We start from the raw sequence: 18,429 nt of genomic DNA, 5'->3' as shown, positions 1-18,429 counted from the left end.
TAGTGCTAACATTAGCTGTATAGAAATTGCTCTGCAAAGAGGTTAGCTACCACTGGTTGTTGAAACTCTCAAATTCACTAGATTTAAATGTTTACATTTAGTCCTAACTGGAGGTTTGCATTAACTCAGGTGGTTAATTGATAAGTAGATAGGTATATAAGGAGCTTAATAAGAAATCCCATAAATTATGTTCTAATGTAGCTTAAATTTTTCTGTCAGTGTGTTTTCATTGTATTCAAGGGAAGATTTTAAATTATGACTGAATACACTTTGTATGATATATTATATTTCACTGGAGAAAAATTCTTCTCAAATGGATCCCTTAAGTGTATAAATATAATACCACTTTCATAAGCATTCCCCAATTTATCCGTAAAGTAGATAGTCATTAAACCATTGGCTTGGAGAAAAGGCCTCTAATGTAGAATAATTGGTATATTAAATTCCTTTTAAACAGATCAAAATAACAATGGCAACCAAAATAACTCATAAATATTTCAAGTGCAAGTTTTCAATAGTGTCCTTTTAGTAGAAGTTAATATTCTGAAGTACTCCTTAAAGAAATGCATTCTTTTTTTTTTTTTTAAAAAGCAGTCTCTGATTTAAAATATTTGGTTCCACTGTGGTGATCTGCCAAGTAATTAACATGTGTATAGGGCTCGCTTTGTAGAGAAGTTGATTTCAGGGTTTCACACACATACCTTCCCTCCCAATACAGACAGTCCCCCTTCCCTTTTGAAACTCCTTATCGAAGCACAGGAAAGTGGTTAGAATGGACAGACCTGAACTTGGATCCCAGCCCTACCACACACTGTTATCTATGCACCTGTTTCCATGACTTCCATCTCTGAGCTCCAGTTTGTTTATGTGTAAAATGGGGATTTTACCTACTTTAGGACGTCATGGTGAGGATTGTGCATATAAGATACTGAATGCAGTCCCTGGTTTGTAGGAGGCCCACTCTTTGTAGATGTTAGCCGTTACATTTTTCTGTAAACAGTTTCTGCAGCCCCACCTGGGTCCTGTGCGTGCATGTGATGGAGACTGCCTCTTGCTTCCAGGAAACAGCACCAGGTACGACCTAACCCCTGTCACAGCCGTCAGCGTCCACTTGCTCAGCAGTGATGGAACCCCGGTGCTGGTGGATGGCCCCATTTATGTCACCGTGCCCCTGGCCACACAGAGCAGTCTGAGGCACAATGCCTACGTTACGGCGTGGCGGTTTGACCAGAAACTGGGTAAGCAAACTCCCGTGCCAGTGATCGGCTAGTGGACGACTTCATTACTGCTCGATTTCCCTTTTAAGAAGCCTGTGCCAGTCTCTTTTCCTTGAAGTTATTGAATGCTGCTGCTCACAGCGCTTTGCATGGTTTCTGGTGGGTAAGGCTTACACCTTTTTTGTTTTTTTTTTTTTCACACTTAAGCTAATTTGCTTGAGAAGAATCTTTAAAGGTTATTAGACTTGAATTGCCTCTCCTAATCTTTTATCCTTTTATTCTTTAGAAGATCCCATAATCTCTCTTGGTCTTATGGTTTTCTTTTTTCTGTGTTCTGAAAAAGGAAGAAAACATTGCCAATATTATACAAAAAAAGGAACTAAAAATCACCTAGAGAAACCCACTAATCATATTTTGGATTACAAGCAGACTTTGTTTTATTGCACTTTGCAGATACTGCATTTTTTACAAATTGAACATTTGTTGCAACCGTGTATTGTCAGATGATGGTAGGCATTTTTCACAATAAAGTATTTTTTAATTTAAATAGGTACATTAGCTTTTGGGGGCATAATGCTGTTGCATACTTAATTGACTAAAGTATAGTGTAACAGAACTTTTAACACACAGGGAAACCCAAAATTCTTGTGACTCTTTTTATTGTGATGCTTAATGTAGTGCAGTAGGCCTGGATCTGAACCCACAGTATCTTGGAGAGGAGCCTGCATTTCCTTCTAGCCATTGCACTATTCATGTGTATATTGGTTATCTTTTGCGGCATAACAGACGGCCCTAAAACTCAGCAGCTTTAAACAACAGTGAACATCACCGTTTCGGGGAGTCAGGACCCCCCTGAGTCAGGAACCCAGGCACAACCGAGCCAGGTGGTTCTGAGTCAGGTCTTGAGCAAGGTTGCAGTCAGGCTGTCAGCCGGCTCATCTCAAGATCCAGCAGGGGCTGCCAATGTGCTTTCAGGCATCAGATCCTCACTGGCTGGTCGCCAGAGGCTTCAATGCCTTGCCACGTGGGCATCCCCACAGGGCCTCTCACAGCCTGACAGGTTGGTCCCTCTGCGCTGTGGAGCAAGCGACCCAAGAGAAATTGACAAACAAAACGTGCAAGATTTCAGGTGGCTCAGTGGTAAAGAATCCACCTGCCAGTGCAGGAGACATGAGTTCAATCCCTGGGTGAGGAAGATCTCCTGGAGAAGGGCATGACAACCCCCTCCAGTATTCTTGCCTGGGAAATCCCATGGACAGAGGAGCCTGATGGGCTGCAGCCCATGGGGTCACAAAAGAGTCGGACACAACTTAACAACTAAACAATAACAACAACAAACAAAGGGGCAAAGAGCAAAATGAAAGTCACCATTAGGTGACTTAGGTCTTTTGTCACCAAAGGTCAAAGTGGCCTCTTCTTCCTTCTTTCCATATGCTGGTGGTCACAGAGCCCAGTGCTACTCCAATACAGGGAACACCACGCAGGTGTATGAACAGCAGGTGTAGGCATCATAGGCCCTCTTAGAGGCCACCTTCCAAAAATACACATTTAACATGAAGGGGATTATATGCTATGTACTGTTCTATAACTTGCCTTTAAAAAGCATTTGTTATCATGAACATCTTTCCCTGGCATTCTTATTCCATAGCAACGGTTATTCTGCAATGTCAATATTAATATTGCATAGTATCCCCTTGTATATTTATATCATAATTCAGTTGCTCAATCTCCTACGATTAGGAAAAAACATTACTATTCTTACCAGTGCTGGGATAAATGTCTTTGAAGTTAAATCTTTGTATATGGCCATGATTATTTCCTTAGGATAAAATTTTAAAAGAAGAATTGCTGACTTCAAAAAGTAGAAAATTCTAAAGCTTTTAATATGTATTTATGACTTTTCCCCCAGGAAGTTTTACAGTTGACATTTGTAGTAAGATTACAGGAAGGAGTACATGCTTGTGTCAAGGATTTTGACAGCACATTGGACCTTATACCCCATTGGTTTCTCAATCCCATGAAAGTAAAACCTGAAAAGACAAGTTTTCAGATAACGTAATTCAGAGTTTTAAATTGGTAGGCCATACATATAAATTCTTGGGAGATTTTTGGTATCAAATGTATTTTCAAAGACATCTAATTCTTTGAGTAGTCAAATTCTAGTTCTAGGAATTTATATTTGGAATTAAATGCTTGTTGGGCTTTCTGGAGTTTGCAGGGGTTGTGGTTTGTTTTATGTTGGTTTTGTTTCATTTTCCAAACAATTACTAACAGACTGTGTAATTATTTGTGTTGAATTCCATGGCTTTACCAGATGCACCAAACCTGACATTGTTAGAAGGGTCATCCTGACACGTGGACATGTGGTGCTGGGTCACGTGTTCCTGGTCAGGATGTAAGGAGTCCTGGGCTCCCATGAGAAAGTGATTTGAGGGAACCCCTGAGGAAGATAGGAATTCTGAAGGGAAGAAAGGATGTGGATGATGAAGCAGGGAGAGAAGGTAGGAGAGGGGAAAGCTTGCGTTTTGCCTCCTGAAGCCCTGGGTCTGCCATCTGGGAAATTCTGAGGCCCACCTCAGGCCAATCACCTGTCCTGTTTCCTCACTTGTACAGTATGCATTTGGGTTGAGGCTCTTAGTCCCCTGTATGTTCTCCTTCTCACCACTGTCCACCCAGGTTGGTCCCCAGGTTGGCTCCTGGGTTGGTCCCCTGGAGCATGTCACGGCAGTGCTCCAAAGCAGGGTGTGTGGTTAAGAGCAAGGACCCTGAGGCACAATGGATTAGAATTTCAATTCTGCTAGCTATTGGCTGTGTGATCCTGGCCAAGTTACATAACCTCCCTGTGCCATAGTTTTCTCAACTGTGAGATGGGAATAATAATAGTACCTAATGTTATGGAGAGCGTGTTTATTTGTCAGAGTACTCTAGAGAAACAGAACCAATAGGATGTGGGTGGGTGGGTGGGAGTGTTATGTGTGTGCTGGTGTGTGTGTGTGTGTCTGTCTGTGTGTCTGTGTTTCTGTGTGAGGGAGAGAAATTTCTTTTATGAAACGCTGATACACTTGAAGAGGCTGGCAAGTTCAAAATCTGAAGGATGGGCTGGCAGACTGGAGACCCAGAGAAACACTAATGTTGCAGTTTGAGTCCAAAAGGCCATATGCTGGCAGAATTTCCTCTTGCTTGGGGGGAGGTCCACCTTTTCCTTAAGGCCTTCAACTAATTAGACGAGGCCCACCTACAGGAAGCATAATCTACTCAATCAATTGATTTAAATCTGCTGACTTAAATGTTAACTTCATCTTAAAAATACCTTCACAGTAACCTCCAGGCGTGTTTGATCAAATATCTGAGTGCTGTGACCTACTTAAGTTGACACATCAAGTTAACCTCCCCAGGGAATAATGAGTTAATATTTGTAAGAAGCGTAGTTCAGTGCCTGGTACATAGTACACCTTAAGAGTTTATTCAGTAAACAAAGATAAGGGTTTCTTTACCACTCTGCAGAAGGGTTTCTCAAACCATGACATCTAGACCACTTTTTTCCAGGTTCTTGTTAGCTCAGTTTTTATTTATTTACATATTTGACTGTGTTGGGTCTTGGTTACAGCATGAAGTATTCTTGTGTCGTGTGGGATTTCTCATTGTAGCACACAGACTCTGGTTGCAGCGCATGGGCTCAGTAGTTAGGGGCACGGGCTCAGTAGTTTCTCCACGGCATTTGGGATCCTAGTTCCCTGACCAGAGACCGAACCTGCATCCTCTGCATTGCAAGGCAGGTTCTCAACCACTGGACCACCAGGGAAGTCCTAGTTAGCCCAGATTTCCTGAAGGATTGTTGTCCACATGCTGCTCTCACTTCTCACTCACTTCAATCCTACTTCTGTCTCCCATTCTCCTGAAACCACAGTCGTGATACTCAGCAGCAGCTGCCTGATTGTGGAATCAAGTGATCTCTTCATCCCGTTCATGTCTCTGAAGCATTAGAGGGTTTCTTTTCTCTAGACAGGAAGGCCCACCTCCCCCAGCTCTCTGACTCAGTGTCTCCGAGGGCCTTCCTTTCCTACCATATGGGCTCTGCCCTGGGCCCAGCTCCTAATTCACTTTATATGCAGCCACTGGGGCTGCATCCACCGACTTCTCATACTCGCCCAGCCACCCATGCACCCAAGTCTGCTCTCTGATCTGTGTTCCTGACTGGCTATGAGATATCTGTCTTTAGATATCCTACAGGAAACTCAGATTCATGTGCCTGTAACAAACAGTCACACTTCTGCCTTTACGCCTGTTCATTTCTGTGTCTCCTCTCTTTGTTAAGGGTACCATCTACCAGTAGAAACCTCAGAGTTACCCCCCATTAATTCTTTTCTTAAAATATTTATTTATTTAGCTTTTATTTATTTGGCTGCTCCAGGTCTTAGTTGCAGCATGCAGAATCTTCTTTGCAGCATGTGGGATCTAGCTCCCTGACCAGGAGATCAAACCAGGCTCCCCTGCATTGAGAGCCCAGAGGGACGTTCCCCCCGTCATTTATTCTTTTGCTTCACCACCCTGCACCACTGGCAGCCATGTCTGGTCCTTTGCAAGGTCATGCTGATGTCAGATCAGCATGTCTTCAACCTACCCTCTTATCTCCTCCATTAACCTCTGCCTGGGTACAGACTCTGCCTTCTTTCTGGCCAGTTCCTGCAGCTGTCTGCCTGTCTGCCACTCTACCAGGGCTTCTGGGTTGCCACTTGGGTTGTCTGTCAGAACCACAGACCCTTTGCCACGTGAGAACACCTCAGAGCTACTCATCATGAGGTTGTCCACGCTCATTAGCACAGCACACAGATGTCTTCAGAGCTGCCCCTGCCCAGCTCCAGCTCACTTCCAGCCACTGTCTCCTGCACAACCTGCATTGTTCCCACACCAAATTGTTTGCTCTTGCCTGGATGTACTTGCATCTCCCTCATCACTTGTCACATTGCATGATTGCATGAGCAGAGTCTCTCCTCTCAGATTACATTCTCCATCCTCCAACCAGTAATTTGGTCCCTCCTAAGCATATTGTCCATTTAGCAGTGACACTAGAAGTCTTTAAGAACATGGCATTACAGTGTCTCAGTCATTATCCGTGTCCTCATTGAGTCTTCCTTATCTCTGAATCCTCATGATCCAGAACAGTCCCTGGCACTTGCGAGGCACCCAGCTAAAATGTTTGCTGAATGAATAAATCAGATGAGGAACATTTGGATATTTTAAGATTCAGAGCAGTTTAAGATATAACATTGGTAATAAAGATGATTCTATATATAGAATTTACCTTTACATATCTATCTATCTATATCTATATATGTTTAGATCTATATCTATATGTTTAAAGAATGATGCTTTGAGTGGTTGTCTGGAGAGAAAACAGTTGTATTGCATTTTCTCCATCCTAGAGCTTCTATCCCTGCTGCTATGCTTCATCTGCTCCTTCCTGCCTCTTCATTTTTAAATGGATGTATTTGAATATAGATAAATAAGGCTGGGGTATAAAAGGCTGTATGCCTAATACAGTGATGCTTTCACTAGGGAATCATACACAGATTCATCATAACAATATGACACAGGTCTGTAGAAGCAGCATCCTTGCTCTCATTAGTTTATTTTGTATACAGATCACAAAGATCAAAAGCTTATTTAAAATTTTTTTTCTTTGATGTCTGTGGTAGACTGAAAAATTGCCCCCTCCCCCAAAAAGCTCCACATCCTAACCCCTGGATCCTGTGAATATGACTTTATATGGTACAGGGACTTTGCCAATGTGATTCAGTTAAGAATCTTGAGATAGGGAAATTCTCCTGGATTATCCTCATGGATCCACTGTAATCACAACAGTCCTTATACGCAAGATGCAGGAGGAATCAGAATCAGAGATGGCGACATAATGATGGAAGCAGAAATTGGAGGGATGCACTTTGGAAAATGGAGGAAGGGACCACAAGCCAAGGAACAGAGACAGCCATGAGAAGCTGGGAACAAGGCACTGAAGTGGATTCTTTCTTCAGTCTCCAGAAAGAACCAGCCCTACTGATCCTCTGACTTAAGCCCAGTGAAACCGATTTCAGGCTTCTGATCTCTAGAAATAAGAGAATACCCACTTGTGTCATTTTAAGCCCCTAAGTTTGTGGTTGTTTATTACAGGAGCAAAAGGAAATTAATACACTGTAGAAATCAGTGAAAACAAAGAAATGTGCATTGTCATGAAGCCTCTAAAAAGTAAGTTATCCAATTCTCTACTTCCTCTCTGGAAATAATCTTGATGGCATTGAGCCTTTTGTCATTGAGAATCTTCATTGTATGGTTGATCTAGTTCCACCGAAATGGTCTTTTTAACTTAGCATATACAGTGAAAACTGAAACTGTCGAATTCTAGGCTCCAACAGATTGTTTGAAAAGGCAACATTTGGAAAGTCATTCAAAAATGATCAAATGAACTAGAACAAGTTTTCTGAAAACTTTGTCTTTAAGATTGGATGGATGTTTCAAAGAAATCATATGTTCTTTAACTTACTAAGCTCAATGCTGCTGCTAAGTCACTTCAGTCGTGTCCGACTCTGTGCGACCCCATAGACGGCAGCCCACCAGGCTCCCCTGTCCCTGGGATTCTCCAGGCAAGAACACTGGAGTGGGTTGCCATTTCCTTCTCCAGCGCATGAAAGTGAAAAGTGAAAGTGAAGTCGCTCAGTCTTGTCCAACTCTTAGCGACCCCATGGACTGCAGCCTACCAGGTTCCTTTGTCCATGGGATTTTCCAGGCAAGAGTACTAGAGTTGGTGGGGGGTGGGGGGGGTGCCATTGCCTTCTCCGTACTAAGCTCAATAGAAGCCTACATATTTCATAAGGATGTTTCTACTATTATATACAATTCATAATATCGTTATCTAAGTAGAAATTAAATTATTGCAGTTAAATAAAAAGTTCCAAGAGTGTTATAAGATCAGGGGAAAAAATAGGAACACATCTTAAGCATGTAGCACTATTTACTAATTATCTACTATTTATGATTAATTCAAATACAATTATAATTTCAAACCATTTTAACACTTTAATTGATCTACTTTTTAGGTAAATCAAAGTACTTTAATTTCAAAGTGCTTAACAGCCAGAAACAGTAACTTGTGAATCCATTAAGAATTTCTCACTTAAGTAAGGGTCAACAAACTATGGCCTGAAAGCTTTGAATGGTTTTTACACTTTTAAATGTTTGAAGAAAGAATCAAAAGAGGACTATCTAATGACACATGAAAATTATATGAAATCTAAGCATCCCTGAATAAAATTCTATTGAGTGCTATGGACTGAATGTTTGTGTTCTCCCCAAATTCATATGTTAGACTCCTAATGCCCAAAGTGATGATGGTATTAGCCAGGTAGGGCCTTTGGAGGTCATGAGGTCATGAGGGTGCAGCCCCCATGAATGGGATTAGTCACCTTATGAAAGGGGCCTCAGAGGGCTCCTTTGAGTCTTCCACATGTGAGGACACAGCATGTGAGGACACAGTGAGAAGGCACCATCTGTAAACCAATGAAACCAGCTCTGACCAGACACTGAATCAGCCAGCACCTTGATCTTGGACTTGGCATCCTCCAGAATGAAGAAGTGCATTTCTGTTGTTTATAAGCCATCCAGTTAATTTTGTTACAGCAGCCCAAGTGGAGTAAGACATTAGAACACAGCCATGCCTATTTGTTCATGTGTGGTCTGTGAGCGCTTTTCCTGCACCAACGAGTTGTTCCCACAAAGTGAAAAGTATTTGCTATCTGGACTGTTACAGAAAAAGTTTGTGACCCCTGATCTAAGATGCATTCCACGGGGGAGCTCTTACCACTTATTATTAAAATGCAAGTGTATTCTCCATCTGCAGGGCCAAACAGGGTGCCTGATTCAGTCAGTCTGTACTTCCTGTTATCCAGGCAGCCTTCCAGCACTTTACCCTGAATGGCAGCTGATGCTTAGTGATAACATCTTGGTTATAGGGCAATATACATTTTAATGCTAATTCAGTTACTTCCATTTCTGACTGCTGGATAACTGAAAGTTTACTCATGAGAGAAACGTAGAGGTACCTACTTTCTTTTTCTTTTTTTTAGATTCCATATATAAGTGATATAATATAATTTGTCTTTGTCTCACTTACTTGGCCTTAGTATGATAATCTCTAGGTCCTTCCATGTTGCTTCAAATGGAATTATTTCATTCTTTTTTATGGCCAAATAATATTCTGTTGTATATTTGAACCACATCTTCTTTATCCATTCATCCGTCCTTGGGCATTTAGGTTGCTTCCAAGTCTTGGCTATTGTGAATAGTGCTGCAGTGAACATTGGGATCCATATATTTTTTCAAATTACGGTTTTCTCTGGATATATGTCTAGGAGTAGGAATGCTGGATCATGTGGTAGCTCTATTTTTAGTTTTTTAAGGAACCTCCATACTGTTCTCTATAGTGGCTGCACCAACTTACATTTCCACCAACAGTGTGGGAAGGTTCCCTTTTCTCCACATGCTCTCCAGCATATATTAGAGATACCCCTTCCCAATACCATTAGAGTGGATTAGAGTTGGTGCTACTGTTTTTCACAGTTTTCTTTTTCTTGAGTGACAGCTGGGTTTTTTGTTTTGTTTTGTTTTTTCTGGTTTTTTTGGTTTGTTTTGTTTTGGAACTGGCAGAGAATTTCCCATTAAGAAAATTATCATCTCCATATTTTAACCCGCATGTTCATCCAAGGGTGACCTAATAGACTAATAGTCTCCTAGAACAGAAGTAAAGTTGGATTTTGTTTAAAAATGTTACAACAATATGAATTGGCTGATAGTGGTGTGGACTCTCAGGAAAAAAGATTTTTTTAAAAAAGCCTGACTTGCACACATTAGAGTCAAAACTTTTGCCGCATTTCCTGGCAGTGCTGATTTTGCTGCAGCTGCCGTGTTAAAATGTCATTTGATTTACGGTACAAGGTAGGGCCTCTATTCAGTGAGTGTACGTCTTTTCCTTTGACGAATTAGCAGATTTCTTAAACTCATGATCTTCTGATGATGCTGTCTCTTTTACAAAGCAGTATAGTGCCAGGACCTGGGGCCTGAGTATGCAAGTGTGTCTGAGGGTATGGGATAAAGTGACCTCATCAGGAATGTTCAGGGGCCAGTTTTACCTTTGAAAGAAGCTGTTTTTCTTCCCCAGTAGGGCAAATGCAGTTTTGTCGGTCATGGTGAATGCATCTTAGCCAAGGCTTTCAGGACAGTAAAAGATGGTGTGCCGGCTCATTTTTACAGCATTTCCTCTCTTTAGCCCGAAACTGGGACAGCAGATGGCTGCCCCATGTCCCAGGTGGTCAGACTGCAATCTGATTCGATGCCCTGGGGAACGGTCACTTATGAATAAGCAAACCAGGTCAGTGGTTTGAATTGAAAGTGACCAACTGACCTTGTGTGGCTGAGAAATCATGATTTAAGATTCTCTCTATGATAAGTTGCTGCTGTTTCATAATAACTTGGGTTACTTGGTTTGAATACTCTCATTCTAATGAGGTGACAAAAATCAAAGCAGATTCCAAGGGAAGCTACATTGCAGAATCCAGTTTTAACTGCCTTCCCAGAACACAGCCTGCAGAGCAGTGTGCGTTGCTATAGAAATGCTGGTTACTGAACCAGCTTCTCGTCACGTATGGCGCATACGTATCAGGCATTCAGCGGTACTTGCTCATAATTGGCCAGTAGTGGGTTCGTCTCTGCATAGATGGTGAGCTTTACTGTTGATGCTGTTGCTTATCGAACTAGCCCTTTTAGGTAAGTCATGGCCAGCCTATCCCTGACAACGGAGCTTGATTTAAAGTACAGATCTAGGATTTTGTTACATTTCATTGTTTTTCAAGGGGAGAAAGGAACGGGAGTTCTTAAAACACTATATTCCATTTGTCACTTTAAGAAAATGAAAATAGTATTACTGGTGTGTCTTTTTCTGTATATACCATGAGCCATGCATCTTACATAGCAGGTGACAAATTGCCAGACAGGTGTAGTGACTGAGTGACAAGAATGAGCCAAAGGGCATTGTGTGAGCAAAAGTTAGAACAAAAGAAAGGAATTGATGTTTCTAAAAGTTAAGTATGTATTTACATCTGTGATGTTAACTTTAGAACCATGCATATCATCTTTACAATTTTTTTTCCAAAAAGACCAGACTCAATAGTTAAGGGAATTAAACAAAGAAAGAAGCAAACTTACCTGCTGAAGTGCAATGTCAGTATATCCTTAAGAAAAATCATCTGAAATGGGTCTTCTCACAATGAAGGTGATCTCTTAGAAACAAAGAAATAATTCTCAGGAAAAGAGTCCCTGTGTTCTCAGATGTAATGTGCACATGTGTACTTCAGTTTTTAAAAAATTGCCCATACCAGTGAATCAGGCTTCCCTTAGATATATAGTGGGGGAAGAAAAAGATAATTTACCTGCAGAGAAAGCTAATTGAAGTGAAGTAACAGAAAAGAACGATTAAAAGTGTAGGACTTAATCTGGATTAATGATGCCAGTCCAGCAAAAACTTAGGCCGGAGATCTCAGCTGCCAGGTAGCCAGCGAACTGTGACCTGCTTTGGAGACACAGATTGGTGTCTTTTGGCTGCTCCAGACCATCAGCATCACAGTGGGGATGTTCCACCCCTGTTGCCCGAATGGAACGGAGTCTGGCCGTGGAACACATACACTGCCCACGGGGAGACCAAATGCTGAGTGATCTCAGAACATGGACATTTGTTTCCTGATGTTGCCTAGCAACTCAAAAAACACTCTTGTACTATCAGTCCATTCCTAAAAATTGTTAAGCCTTTTGTGTTTGTAGCCACCCCCTCCCCCCAACAACAACAAAAAAAAAAAAAATGGGAAAGTTTAGAAAATAATACCATCACTTTAGCTATATTGTAGCCATATATAGCTCAGGTCCACTTTTGTTTCAAAATCCTATCCTTAGAGACTTAATTTTCCTAAAGGGTCCAGTTTTTATAGGAGAACTTTTCATGCTGGTGTTGAACGGGAACAATTTTTGGCAAGTTTTACAAATGATGGCTGCCCACTTTGTGGCCTCAGAGTGTATAGATCAGTATGTTCCTCCTAAAAGAAAATGTCTTTTGTAGTCAACTCTTAATTACCACTTATAGAATAGTTACTTTGTGGATTATCTGTGGCAGGTGTATATTCTCCCCACTACCTGGGATCCTCAGAACCTTCTTGCTTTGCTGTCCTTTGGCCTGGATTTGAAGCACTGCATCTATTAATAATATACTCGTTCTGAGATCGGCCTGGGCGAAAAATAATTAGGAAGGCAAAGCTGCCATCATTTATTTTAAAGCCAAGTATTTTTAAAAAAATAGCTTCTGTTTTCAGTGGTCTCCACTGAAATGAGAAATTAAGAGGTAAAATTCTTTTTGATAGATCAGGAATTGCGCTGGTTGTACAGCCATTTGGCAGGAGTGTATAGAATACAGGCAGGCTGTAGCCCAGCAGTTGAGACAGCTTGGATGTAAACACTGGCTCGTCTGGATCTTGAGCAGGTTCGTTAACCTCTCAGGGCCTCAGTTTTCTCATCTATAAAATGGGAATAATAGTTATCATCCCCGTCTCATAAAATTGTTGAGAATGGAGAGCACTTACAGTGGTGCATAGTACTGAGTAAGGTGTTCGGTAAGCATTAATCATTATTATAATCATCATTGTTCTAATTCAGCCCATATTCAGTTTGTGCATTTTGTGTAAAGCATGATATAAGGGAGACAGACAAGATGTACAAGTACAGTGAAGCCTTAGTATCTTTAAATTGAATACCCAGGACTTCCCTGGTGCTCCAGTGGTTAAGAATCCACCTGTCAGTGCAAGAGACATGGGTTTGATCTGCGCATTACAACTTGCCATTTCAAATAAGCGGTTTGAAATACACCTAAATTGGAGGGGAAGAAATATAGGACCATTTGGGGAAAGTATATATGTTTTTGGTCTACTCATTCTCAGCTGAGCTTATTCATTAGTAAAACAGGTAGGATCATAAACCAACATTTTTCATCACTGTTTTCATAGCAACCCTACATTCTTTCTTAATCAGAAAGAAGCTGAGATTCAGCACAGGGAAGTACCTGGTACACATGTATGTTATCCTAGGGATGGAGAAGGGGAGATTCAAAACACAATTTCCTTCAGACTTTAAATCCTCTTCCTGTTCTAGAATATCAGATTTTGGTGCATTCCTGCTTCTATGCCAAGACTTAATGTGGCTTAACAGAATAATGGACTGGATCTGGGGATGCAGAACAACAATCCGTTCCCAGATGTTTTGTTTGGCCCATACAGTTGATTTGGGGGCATTTATTTGTTTGTTTTGTTTTAATTTGCTGCCAACATTTAAATATTGAAAGATTTCCTTGGGAATTCTGTTCTTGGCTTCTCTTTTAAAAAATTGAACAATTCACTCATTATAGCAAATAGATAGTGAACATCTTCTTTGTGCCAGATTTTACTCTGTTCTAGGCTTTTTGCGGAAAAAAATGCAACCATGAAATTAAAAGATGCTTACTCCTTGGAAGGAAAGTTATGACCAACCTAGACAGCATGTTAAAAAGCAAAGACATTACTTTGCCAACAAAGGTCTATCTAGTCAAGGCTATGGTTTTTCCAGTAGCCATGTATAGATGTGAGAGTTGGACTATAAAGAAAGCTGAGTGCCGAAGAATTGATGCTTTTGAACTGTGGTGTTGGATAAGACTCTTGAGAGTCCCTTGAACTGCAAGGAGATCCAACCAGTCCATCCTGAAGGAAATCAGTCCTGAATATTCATTGGAAGGACTGATGCTGAAGCTGAAACTCCAATACTTTGGTCACCTGATGTGAAGAACTGACTCATTTGAAAAGACCCTGATGCTGGGAACGATTGAAGATGGGAGGAGAAGGGGACAACAGAGGATGAGATGGTTCGATGGCATCACCAACTCAATGGACATGAGTTTGAGTAAACTCCGGGAGTTAGTGATGGACAGGGAGGCCTGGCGTGCTGCAGTCCATGGGGTCGCAAAGAGTCCGACATGACTGAGCAACTGAACTGAACTGAACTGAATGACAGAACAAGTCAAGGAAGGCACCTGTAATTATGAAGTTTTGGTTCTGAATGGAGGAGACAGACAATGAACCGGTTTACTTTATTGGCGTTAAGTAAGTGCTGTAGGACAATTGAATTTAAGCAGGGTGATGTCAGGGAGAATGATTGGCTGGACAGAGGCTTTGGAGGAGTGCTATTTGAGCGAAGATGCCAGAGACACATAGGAACCTAACATGGGACTGTCTTGGGGGGCAAGAACATTCTGGGCAGAAAAACAATGGTCAACACAAAGGTCCCCAGATTGGAACCAGTTTGGCCACACCTACAGTAGCCAGTTCACTCAGAGGCCCTGAGCCTTCATGCGCTGCAGCCTATGGAGTGAACTCAGATGTGTGTCAACTTCCGACCGGTCGTCTGACAAGTGACTAGATTATTCATGAAATATATTAGAAATATTTCTGAAATTGCTTCAAGTACTGGCCACCCAGTTGATGAACCCCGGCAACATTATAGGAAATGGTTCTAGGGTTTTCTGAAAGAATCACCACACCCACAAAAAGTACAAATAATGTGGAGCTTTGCTACTCAAAGAGTGATCCTTGGACAGGGAGTTTATTCAAACTCCAAACCTCATGATTTGCTCCAGATCCACTGAATCAGAATCTGCGTTTGAACAAGATCTTCCTTATACCAAGCTCTTGAACAAAGCTCTGGTTGAGAGCATCTTACTGCATCTGTCCAGATGCTTGTCACCTCACTGTCTTCTGCCACCTTCGTTTTGAATGAATCTCCTAATGCTGAAGAGGAGTGGCCATGCCTCCTAAATCCTGGACTGTGTTCCTCACCCAGCCCCATCTGACATATAATTGCAAGATGAATGTTAGATTTAGTGGGTAATGAACAAAATTTCTCTCCATATGGGCTTAATTAGCCTCCACTCTGATAGTACTTTCTGGGAATTTATATATACCTATTGTAAATTGAAAATTCTCTCATTAAATTTTATTAATGCTATTATGCATGCTAATATTTCTGGCTACCTATTTAAGGCATGCACTTTGTCTAGCCCTCCCTGCCAGAAGCTTTACGGTTTCCCATTACTGCTGTCTCCTAAAATTTGTTTCAGTAAGCCTTGTGATCACTCAGCTAAAGTTTAAAGGAGAAAAAAAAAAATCAGTTGCTTGGATCAAATTTATTTTTAAGAATCTATTCCTCAAAATTTGCCCTAAAAATACCCAGGGAACATGTTATAGCTGAATACAGATGGACTTCTTGTTTTAATTTCTAATCATTCATTATACCTGTGATTTTATGCTTTGAACAGAAGGTCGTTGGTTATAGCGAGTTGCCGTTAATTTTATTCTTCTTTAAACTGGTCCCAAAATGTATTTGCCTGAAGCTATAGGAATCCAACCATCTGTATATGACTTTCACTCTTCAGTTCCATTGCTTTCAACTAGCATGGTTAGATAATTGACCACCAGGTAAATAAATACTTTGCAGTGTAATTGACAAGGAATGTATCCTCCTCACAGAGTTCATGGAAAAATAATCCCAAGAAAGGGAACATACTATTCAAAGGCATAGACTTTAATTTGGAAAAAAGAAGGCTGCTCCACAGTGTCATAGAAATAGGCAGTGTCACTATTTCTGCTGTACTGATGAATGTGACTTAAAGGCTGGTGGGCTTTTCTGGTTTTTCTGGGTGATCTCATCCTACTAAGGTTTTGTTAAAGCAGGCGATAAAATAGACTCAGACTTTGACACTTCTGATTGTGCAGCTGGTAGGAAAATGCAGTAGAGGTTATGGCTTAAGATAATGCAGATGGAAATCCTAGGAAGTAAGTCTATGCTGGTTTCTAGAGAAATGCAACGTACTTGGAAGCAGGGTTGAGGGGGGGGAGTGGTTATGATTATAAGTAGTAATAGTAATAAGCACTCACTCTGGACCTGAGCAGTATATCTCTCTTAAGAAGTCTGCCCTCAAACAAGCTAATGCCCATGATATCTATTATTCAGCAAAAGTCACCACAGCCTAAGTGAGGAGACAGTCACTGGCCAAAACCAACAGTTGAAGGGCAGGACAGAAAGAGGTTCCTACCATCTAAGTTCATGCATGTGTCATGCACGTGTGTATGTTCTCACATCTTGCCATGAATGTTTCCAAATAGTTCACAGTGAACAGTTAAGTCATAGAAATAGAAACATTCTGTTTCACAGTGAATATTCACCTTTAAATTGATAGAACTTTTTTGAGATGGATTTTCTGCATGGCTGTGACATTTCTTCGCATCCCAGCTTATAGACCTAGTCAAACTCACTGCAGACTCTTTCACAAAAAAAAAAAAAAAAAAAAAAAAATGCATCAGTTAGAATATGTTACGGGAATTCCCTGGCAGTCCAGTGGTTGAGATTGCACCTTCCAATGCAGGGGGTGTGGGTTCAATCCGTGGTCTTGAAGCTAAGATTTCACATGCCACATGGCCAAAAAACCAAAACATAAAACAATATTGTAACAAATTCAATACAGACTTAAAAAAAAACAGAATACATTAGCTGTGCATGTTGGTAGAATCCTCAACTACAAGTGCTTAAGTGATGAAGCATTTATTTTTACGTGACAAAGGAAGTGTGAAGCAGCCACCAGGGACTGCCTGTCCCCAGCTGGACCCTCCTCGAGTATCCACAGAGCTGGAATTCACACTAGGTGTTATCTTAGGAAGGGCGAATTGTCCATGCTGTCAGTTGATCCTTGATCGTGCTGGACTTTCATCTGCCCGGTGTCCCAAGGTGTGACATGGTCACAAGTCCCATTGCAAGAGTCTTTCTCTGTATACGGGCTGAGGTGCAGGATGCCAGCTTCAATGTGTCATCTGTTCCAAGGGCAAGTTGTTCACTTACAGTTTCCTTTTCAAAACCAATAGTGCTCCTCCTAACAGTCTTTTCTGCTTGTTACCAAATCCTGAGATGAGCTTATACAGCAGATAAAATAGAGGCATCCAGGCAGAATAAGTGGGCCAGTCAGGAAAAGCAAGGAAAATCAGAACCCTATCAGTCATATTCTAATAAGACATTATGTTTGGAGCTCTTTTTTCACATTTTAGAGTTCTTTTCCCTTTGAATCGCCATTTGTTTAAAATTTTTTGAACTCACTCTTCTTTATATTTTGCAAATAAAGGCTGGTTTCATTCCTGCTTGGTAACCAAGCAAGAAAGCGGCACCCCTGGTGATTGCTAACAGATCCCGTCAGATCTTATAAGCTAAATGTAAGGCGTTATCTTTCTGAGCCTGCCAATTACTGTGTGTAATCAGCATTGTGGTTCAGTGCAGCTTCCAAGTAAAGACCTCGTGGTGCTTTATACCCACAACAAACCTTACCAGCTGTATAGGTAACTAAAGTCTTTCTCCTTGAAAGGATCTCTGAATCTTTCCCTTGCACGAGGTTTCACTCTAGAGAATTCAGACGAAAACTGATCTGCGAGTGTGTGTTGAAGAAGCAAAGTAGTGAATTTGGATTCACAGTCTCAGCTCCACGGCTGGATTTGTCCCTCATGTGGCTGCCTGTGGACTTTATTCTAGATGCAGTCTTCATGTCGCAGGCTATCTGGTTCCCTGGTGGGGATCTGGGAGTTGGTGGTGGTGAGAGAGAAGAGCTGGTAAAAGCCAATAGGAAGGGCAGGGGAGGGGAGGGGAGGGAGGAAGTGGGAGAAGGAAGAAAAACACAGCCATGGTTGAAACTGTTTAGTATGAGAGCAAACAACTTTGTTCCTCTGTAGGGACCTAACGGCGTCAATATTTAAGGACCGGCATCAATTGATCATAACAATGACCCTGAATTACCATGAAAAAATCAAAATTATATTCTACTTTATGAGGCTGGAGTAAATAACACTTTTTAGAATTATAGAAAACTGCCTTTTCAAACTTAGGCAAATCTGGCCCAAGTTCTATAGAAGAATAACTCCTAAACCATGTTCGGGAGATGTCCTGGGGGTTGCAGGGTGGGGGGGGTTCTCTCCATCTGTTTGCAGAGAAGCTTGTCTTTTATCTGTTTATCTGTTTTATATATTAATTTCTTAATTGTCTTAATACAAAGATTCCATTAAAA

At 41.2% G+C, this 18,429-nt stretch overlaps 1 protein-coding gene across 1 annotated transcript in view; it reads left to right on the top strand.

Annotated features, from left to right (window-relative positions):
- The window catches only part of FAM171A1 (family with sequence similarity 171 member A1), a 135,057-nt gene that overhangs the window by 98,760 nt on the left and 17,868 nt on the right, over window positions 1–18,429 (top strand). The window contains exon 5 of the mRNA XM_061126281.1: window positions 1,062–1,238. Coding sequence (XP_060982264.1) covers window positions 1,062–1,238 — 177 coding nt within the window. The remainder of the gene's footprint in view (window positions 1–1,061; window positions 1,239–18,429) is intronic.

Source organism: Dama dama, chromosome 23 (genome assembly GCF_033118175.1).
Source record: "Dama dama isolate Ldn47 chromosome 23, ASM3311817v1, whole genome shotgun sequence".
NCBI classification, from domain to species: Eukaryota; Metazoa; Chordata; class Mammalia; order Artiodactyla; family Cervidae; genus Dama; species Dama dama.
This window is presented reverse-complemented; position numbering and strand designations above follow the sequence as displayed.